Below are 8,881 nucleotides of genomic sequence, written 5' to 3'. Positions count from 1 at the left end.
ATAATTTACCAATACTTTTCTTGGCAGTCCCAAAAATATTGCTATCATCTTGTAAATCACAGCTGGCATGGAATATTATTTGCTGCCTCCATTCGGGATGCACTGTTTTAGTTTCAATGACTCAATATTTTGTATAAAAACGGACAAATGTAACTAAGGCTGAGAATGTCAATACAATCAAACTAGCAAGGGCAATGATCACAAGTCAGTCATAACGTGGCTAATAGGCTAGCGTATTTATTTATGTAGAAATCTAAAAACACAGAACCTAACGTTAGCTAGCTAGCTGCTAGTAGAATGTTATGTCATTGCAGGAGTGGGTGAATGACTGACTGACTTTTCCCCTCATATCGTTTTTCGGTGGCTACACAGCTAACGTAAACTCACGTGAACTCGTACATCGCCGTGGTCCGTACAATTGCCCTTATTTTAGCGCCCCAAAAACGTAATACTTCCAGATCAACTGTAATGGCAATACCATTGTAAAGTACAATTTCTCCCCTTTCCAACAGAATCAATTACATGACCTAAACGCTGCCCTTTTCTGCATAATTCAAGCAGGCAATGAGCCCCGTCAGTTCTTTTTAAAAATGGCGGGTGGGGAAGCGAAACTAATGCGTGATGGTGAGAAGGAGAGATGTTGTGTGGAAAATTGCTTTTTTTCACTCGATCTGTTCAACTTATCACCTTATCGCCTCTAAAATTTAAATAAAACACTATAGAGTTTGTATAATGTGTCATTACATACCTATTTGAAGGTTTGTGTCGAATTTGAATCGGGTTTTTAGGGCGGTGCTAAAGTGATCTTAAAAGTAAACAGCGGCTTTGAGAATGATGATCGCATGCAATGATGATGCAAAAAAATTACTAGGTATCCCCCATTTACCCCCGTCACTGTCCATTTCTTGTTTTTAAACGATGAGAGAAGTGCTACACCTGGGGGAGAGAGATTGTAAGACAGAAATAGTTGCTTTATGCGTGCTGTACGTTACGACATGACACGTCACGATGTAACAGAGGGTCTGTTTTTTCAACCTACTCCGATACTATAGAGCCAATACCATGTCAATTAACGCTTGAATAGAAACCTAGTTCACACCCCCGATTTTGAAGACAACACAATCAATCAATCAATCAATTTTATTTTATATAGCCCTTCGTACATCAGATAATATCTCGAAGTACTGTACAGAAACCCAGCCTAAAACCCCAAACAGCTAGAATGCAGGTGTAGAAGCACGGTGGCTAGGAAAAACTCCCTAGAAAGGCCAAAACCTAGGAAGAAACCTAGAGAGGAACCAGGCTATGAGGGGTGGCCAGTCCTCTTCTGGCTGTGCCGGGTGGAGATTATAACAGAACTATGCCAAGATGTTCAAAAATGTTCATAAGTGACAAGCATGGTCAAATAATAATCATGAATAATTTTCAGTTGGCTTTTCATAGCTGATCATTAAGAGTTGAAAAACAGCAGGTCTGGGACAGGTAGGGGTTCCATAACCGCAAGCAGAAGAGTTGAAACTGGAATAGCAGCAAGGCCAGGCGGACTGGGGGCAGCAAGGAGTCACCACGGCCGGTAGTCCCGACGTATGGTCCTAGGGCTCAGGTCCTCCGAGAGAAAGAGAGAAGGAAAAAATTAGAGAGAGCCAAGATTTTCAAAATGTTCATAAATGACAAGCATGGTCAAATAATAATCAGGAATAAATCTCAGTTGGCTTTTCATAGCCGATCATTAAGAGTTGAAAACAGCAGGTCTGGGACAGGTAGGGGTTTCGTAACCGCAGGCAGAAACAGTTGAAACTGGAATAGCAGCAAGGCCGGGCGGACTGGGGACAGCAAGGTGTCAGCATGCCCGGTAGTCCTGACGTATGGTCCTAGGGCTCAGGTTCTCAGAGAGAAAGAGAGAATGAGAGAATTAGAGAGAGCATACTTAAATTCACACAGGACACTGGATAAGACAGGAGAAGTACTCCAGGTATAACCAACTGACCCTAGCCCCCCGACACATAAACTACTGCAGCATAAATACTGGAGGCTGAGACAGGAGCGGTCAGGAGACACAGTCGCTACAGTCCCATTAGTTTTCTTTGTAGCCTCATTTGAATGTTGCGGTTGCGCACATTTGTACGGAATGGGGTGAGTTTACGTTAGAGAGTCAGGTGTCTTTTGCTCAGCTAGCAATACATGTGAATTATTTTGCCAGCTAGCTAGCTAGCTATGCTGAACTTGAATGACTGTTACCCAGTTAGCATATCTCTTGTGTTTGCAAATTTACTCTGACTATCTACTCCGATTTCAGAACACTCTCGTCTGAGTGTGCCAAAGTACAGAATAACTGATGAATAAGAATGTGCAACCGGTGTCAGTAAACCTAGGCAAAAAAGTAATTGTTAGTCACGAATGCTCTAGTTAACATGTAAACACACTAACCAGCTCTGTTATGGCAAGTAAAATGGTCAAAGTGAGGTATTCTCTCATTTGTTTCTGGAAGTAGCTAGCTAGTAAGCTAGCCAACTTTAGCCATTTAGATTGGGTGCTTGGTTGTGAGAAGCATGCATATGGCAGGTATGCTGCAGAAAGAAGAGCAGGCAACTTACCCCATCGTTTATCAGTGCAATTTTGACAGCCAACTAGCTCAAAAAGTTTTAAAGGGTTTATCTAATGTTCCTTCGTTCGATTTTACCTCATCTTGCTCTGGCTAGCATTAGTTGTTCATCTTGTTGTTGATTGGCATATAAGGAAAGATAGCCTAACTTTTTGTGGTCGTTTGATCAATAGGACTGTAAAGTTCCAAAATGTAAGAGGATTGTTGGTATTTATATATTTGCAGAAATCCATTCACGTGTAATTTGTGGCTTGCGCCAAATGCATTCTAATTTTCTAAACACACAGGTCAGTACAAAGTAAATGATGGCAGGTCCTTGTGGCAAATGGTTGTTTGCGTAAAGGCCTACTGTAGCTCTGATTGGCAACAGCCTGTGTAGACTCCAGTCCTGGATGAGATTATTTTTTATTAGGTTTTATTTACTGTAGTGTCTATTAACTGTCCAAACACACGGCCACTTTCCCACTCTATATGACATCTCTATAGATGATCTTATATGATATATAATATGTTCGCTTGTCAGAAAATGTACCAAAAAAAATGTACATTCTTCCTATGGGTGTATTTGAACAGATTTAAAAAATATTTCATTTTTTTTTAAATGCTGTCAGTCCAACTTTAACCTGTCTAGGCTGAGGGTGCCGCTAGCGGCACTCCCCCCCCACCCCCACTGAAAAGGCAGAGCCGCGAAATTCAAAAAAAATATTTTTTTAAAATATTTAACTTTCACACATTAAAGTCCAATACAGCTAATGAAAGACACAGATCTTGTGAATCCAGCCAACATGTCCGATTTTTAAAATGTTTTACAGGGAAGACACAATATGTAAAGATGTAAATCTATTACCTAAAAACACATTAGCATAATCCACCATCTTTTATTTGTCCACCAACACCAGTAGCTATCACCAATTCGGCTAAACTAAGATATTTATAGCCCCTAACCAAGAAAAAAACTCATCAGATGACAGTCTGATAACATATTTATGGTATGGGATAGGTTTTGTTAGAAAAATGTGCATATTTCAGGTAGATGGCATAGGTTACAATTGCACCCACCGTCACAAATGGACTAGAATAACTACATAGAGCAACGTGTTTACCTACTTACTAATCATCAAACATTTCGTAAAAATACACAGCATACACTAATCGAAAGACACAGATCCTGTGAATACAGACAATATTTCAGATTTTCTAAGTGTCTTACAGCGAAAACACAATAAATCGTTATATTAGCATAGCACATAGCAGCCCAGCATTGATTCTAGCCAAAGTGAGCGATAACGTCAACATCGCCAAAATATATAATTTTTTTCACTAACCTTCTCAGAATTCTTCAGATGACACCCCTGTAACATCACATTACAACATACATATACAGTTTGTTCGAAAATGTGCATATTTAGCCACCAAAATCATGGTTAGACAATGTGAAATGTAGCCCAGCTGGTGAGAAAATGTCCGTGCGCCATATTAGACAGTGATCTACTCTTATACATAAATACTCATAAACGTGACTAAAAAATATAGGGTGGACATCGATTGATAGACAATTTAATTCTTAATACAATCACGGAATTACATTTTTTAAATTATCCTTACTTTTCAATACAGTTTGCGCCAAGCGAAGCTACGTCAAAAAACATGGCGTCCTAAGCCACTAACATTTTTCGACAGAAACACGATTTATCATAATAAAAATGTCCTACTTTGAGCTGTTCTTCCATCAGTATCTTGGGCAAAGGATCCTTTCTTGGGTCTAATCGTCTTTTGGTGGAAAGCTGTCCTCTTGCCATGTGGAAATGCCAACTGCGTTCAGCATGAACTGGAAGCGTGCCCAGCGATTCACAGCGTTTCAGAAATAAATGTCCCAAAATCGCACTAAACGGATATAAATTGCTATAAAACGCTTTAAATTAACTACCTTATGATGTTTTTAACTCCTATAACGAGTCTTAACATGACCGGAGAAAGATTACTCCCAACACTAATGCTTGGAACAGGTGCGGGTCGGTGTCCTCCACGCGCATAACGCAGCTCCAAAAGACTTACTAACTACAGGGTTTTTTAATTTATAGTGCCTGTGAACGCGCAATCGACCCCATTCAAATCGTCATCACGTAAAGGCATCCAGGGGAAGACGTAAGCAGTGTCCGTATACTCATAGCAATAACTGTGGCCTTTTAACTGACTCCAGATCAGGGGCCAGCATTTCTGAAATCTGACTCCATGTCAGGGAAATTGCTGTAGAATGGGTTCTGTTCCACTTAGAGACAAAATTTCAACTCCTATAGAAACTATAGACTGTTTTCTATCCAATAATAATAATATGCATATTGTACGATCAAGAATTTTGTGGGAAGCCGTTTCAAAAATTACACGATTAGCATAAATAGTGACAACAGCGCCCCCAGCCTCAACAGGTTAAATAAAGGTTAACTAAAAAAATATATAGGCCTAAATAGCATCATTGATGTTATATGAGTCACATCAATTTGCTCTGTGTCACGTTCTTGACCGGTTTTCTGTTATTTTGTATGTGTTTGACGGTCAGGGCGTGAGTTTTGGGTGGGTAGTCTATGTTGTGTGTTTCTATGTTTGTTAAGGGTGACCTGATATGGCTCTCTATTAGAGGCAGGTGGTGTTCATTTCCTCTGATTGAGAGCCATATTAAGGTAGGTGTTTTCACACTGTTTGTTTGTGGGTGGTTGTCTCCTGTGTCAGTGTTTGTATGTTACACCACACGGGACTGTTTTCGGTTTTGTTTGTTTGTTCGTTTTTATGTAGTCAGTTTTCCTGTTATTGCGTTCTTCGTGTTTCATGTAAGTTCGTCGTCCAGGTCTGTCTACGTCGTTTATTGTTTTGTAATTATTCAAGTGTTCGTCGTGTTTTCTGTTTTGTTTAATAAATAATATGTCGAACTACAACGCTGCATTTTGTTCGAATCACTACTCCTCCTTTTCGGATGAAGAGGAGGAGGAACGCCGTTACACTCTGCTAAATCTACCATTTGGAATGACTTCGAAAGCAACAGTGAATCTATTTAGTTTTTAAGTGGAAATCACTCAACATCATTCTCACAATAAAATATTGGTAATAGTCAGTGACAAATATCATAGCTAAGCAGTGCTTGGTTAAAATCCTGAATGGGAGACCAAAAGGTTGCTGTAGATAGATTCATTCTCCAGTAGGAGCTTCTGCCCAGCTTATTGTTTTTTTCTGATAGTGGATTTATCTTTGAAGATCTGATGTTTTAAATATACAATTTCAAAATAATTTATAGTCAAACCTATGTTGAAATGTAGTTACCATGATGACATAATCCTGTGGTTGAATTTTCACCCTCAAAAACAAGTTTACATTGATGACTTTTTCGAATCCAATGTATTTTCCACGTAGATTCCATATCACAATAGGTTGACAAATTGCATTGAAACAACGTTAATTCAACCAGTTAGTGCCCAGTGGGATGTAATTAAAACAAAGACAATTTAAAGTCCTTGAAACTCACATTTCAAGTGTACCAATGGACACTTTTGTTTCACTGTTATGTAATCAGACGTCCAATTAACCTGAGCATTTTTTTTCTTAAAGCCAGATTTCATATTGGCACAAAAAAGATTCATACCTCATATTCTCACAAATTCTGAAAAAGTACTAAATAATGACAGACAGAACGAAGAGAGAGTAAATCGTTAAATAAGGAATGTCCCCACTTTGATTGATGGTCATCTGAAGTTATAGGGAAACTTTCCAGGCTACCACTCTTAGTATTTTACACTTTTTTCCTGCAGTGAATTGGCTGGATTGCTTTCAATGATATCCAAGGGGAAAAGTCATTAGTCGAAGAATAAGTCACCTGGCGTTTTATGCCAAACACTGGAGCGAGTTGTGCTCTAGGGTTTGTTGTGACTTAAATATATTATTTTGTTGTCGGGCAATGTTGCCTTGTTGAAGTCTTTTACACAGATAAATTGTAAAGGTTCATTCAAGGCAACATTTCTTAGAATGTCTGGCTGTCCTGCTCTCAAATGACAGGATAAGAAATCCTCTCAAAACACCGAAGGACTGAATGGAACATCTTATATTCTGTGGTTTGCATGAAGCATTTCCTTTTCATAGAAGAGATTGATATTGAAATATAATCTTAACTGACACACTTCCGTTTTATATCCCTGTCATTTTGTGAATTGGTATTAATTGACAGGATCTGGAAATAACTTTATTTTAATGTGTCTCTTTTTGTGCCAGTTGCATCAGATATGATATAATCTAGATTAATTAACCAAAGATCAAACATAAATATGAAATTGATTCATCATACATAGATTATCTCTGATAAAAATTTCCACTAGATAAAACATCTAAACTATTTACAGATGGCACATAAAAATTACTTTTATTTAGTGAATTAGCAAATTCAGAATGTTTTCATACATCATATAGACATTATTTCATAACTGTTCACAAACGACTGCATTATAAAAAATAAAAGTAACATAAACATACTAGCCATTGTGTGTATGGTGTTTTATTTCTGCATGTCTGAAGTATTGCATAACTCTAATTTTACAAATATGTGAAATAGAAAAGCCTGTGGGAATTTAAACTTAAGAAAAACAAGGAACATTTGCTTTCCTTAGCGTCTCATTTAGCTCTGGACACATGGGGTGGAGTGGGATTAAACAGAAGAGTATGATAATAAAAAAATGGTGTGTTCAATAACAAAGTGAAAGACCTAAGTAAAGCCATGCTGGTGTCAAACCAAACACACTGTTGAGATAACACTTAATTATCAGCAAAAGCTTCACATTTTAACAGGTTATTGAGATCTGTGCAATCTATGGGAAACATCTCAGTGATGATACATCTTTTATATCCATCACGGTCAGAAATCAACTCTGTTTCTTATTCTTATCATTTAAAAAGGCAAAGTGGGCATGGTGAAGCCCCCTTGTGTTTGTATGACACACACTTTCCAGAAATATAACATTTTACACAAATCCCAATAAACAGCGCTCAACATCATAAAAAAAAAAATGTCTCTCAGTGCCTTACAAAATTGCTCTTAACTGTAATCAAGTCAGTGTAATAGCAGCACAAGCATCTGTGTAGTTGGACTCTGGCCCCTTATTAGCTACATAATTTGGTTGTTTCGTATTCCATGGAGTTCGGCTGTTTGGCAGAAAAAATCTGCAACGCTGCCTGTATTCGAACAACATCTGTGGTTGATAATTTCAGGCGGTGGCGCAGCAGGCAGGAAAAGAGGTCCAGGAGCTGAGGTCCAGGAGGGGACAGTCTGTTGACTCGGTCCCTGATCTCCAGCAACTGCAGCAGGGCTGAGTCCTGCGATCCCTGAGTGTACGGGTAGTCCAGCTGCAGAATCAGGTCCTGGATCGCTTCCGGGTCAAAGTGCATACTGTAGCCAAACACCTGGATGCTGTTTATTTTCATGTAGCCCAGGTTCTTACCAGGCTCCAGGAACTCTAAAGGTTCGTAGTAGACTGAGCCGTTCCCTTGGGGCAACGGAGCACTGATCCTGCTCCGCAAGTAGAAGTGGACAGTCTCAAAAAATGTTTTCCACTTGTTGCCCAAAGTCAACGTCCAGTTGTAACAGTCCAGGGGAATGTCTAGTTTAGTCCTTTCCCAGTCGGGGTAGCTGTTCTGGTGTATAGGCATGATCCAGCTCTCAGAGTGACTGCCCCCGAAGGGGTTGATGTAGACAGACAGCACTGGCTCCAGGGTGCTGTTCTTAGTAAGGCAGATCTGCAGGGTCATCCCGAGGAGCATGTGGACGTGGTTGGACTTGTACTTGTTGCTCTTCAGTGTCAGCAGCATCCTCTTTCTCCACGACGGGTCAAACCAGTTGTTGAGCCGGACATCGTTGCTGACGAAGATCCCATGGATGCCAATACGGCTGTCTTTCTTCTGTAGCAGGTATCTCAGCTCCAGGTCCTGCAGGTCCATCTCAAAGCCGATGTAGTGATCTGTGGAGTCCGGCACCTCATTGCGGCAGACTCCCTGGCTGAGCATGTACCCAGGATTGCATGTTGCACAGCGGGAGCGGTTGTCGTAGGAGCAGGAGGCGCAGAAGGAGCCCTCACCCATGGTGCAGGGTATGACAGCCTGGCAGGACGGGTGTTCATAGGGGCAAGAGCAGCTCCTCGTCTCCTCCAGGAATGAACCTATGTGGTTGTTCTCACTGCAGTACATGATGGACAAGATAAAGTTCAGCCAGTAGGTGAAGGACCTGCAAAACACAGACAAACACAATGA

General features: G+C 40.0%; 1 protein-coding gene across 1 annotated transcript in view; it reads right to left on the bottom strand.

Annotated features, from left to right (window-relative positions):
* Positions 1–6,977: 6,977 nt before the first annotated feature.
* The window catches only part of LOC129869600 (BMP/retinoic acid-inducible neural-specific protein 3-like), a 66,891-nt gene continuing 64,987 nt past the window's right edge, over positions 6,978–8,881 (bottom strand). Inside the window, exon 8 of the mRNA XM_055944144.1 lies at positions 6,978–8,855. Within this exon, the coding sequence (XP_055800119.1) occupies positions 7,739–8,855 (1,117 nt within the window). The 3' untranslated portion in view covers positions 6,978–7,738. The remainder of the gene's footprint in view (positions 8,856–8,881) is intronic.

The sequence above is a fragment of the Salvelinus fontinalis genome, chromosome 14, assembly GCF_029448725.1.
Source record: "Salvelinus fontinalis isolate EN_2023a chromosome 14, ASM2944872v1, whole genome shotgun sequence".
NCBI lineage: Eukaryota > Metazoa > Chordata > Actinopteri > Salmoniformes > Salmonidae > Salvelinus > Salvelinus fontinalis.
This window is presented reverse-complemented; position numbering and strand designations above follow the sequence as displayed.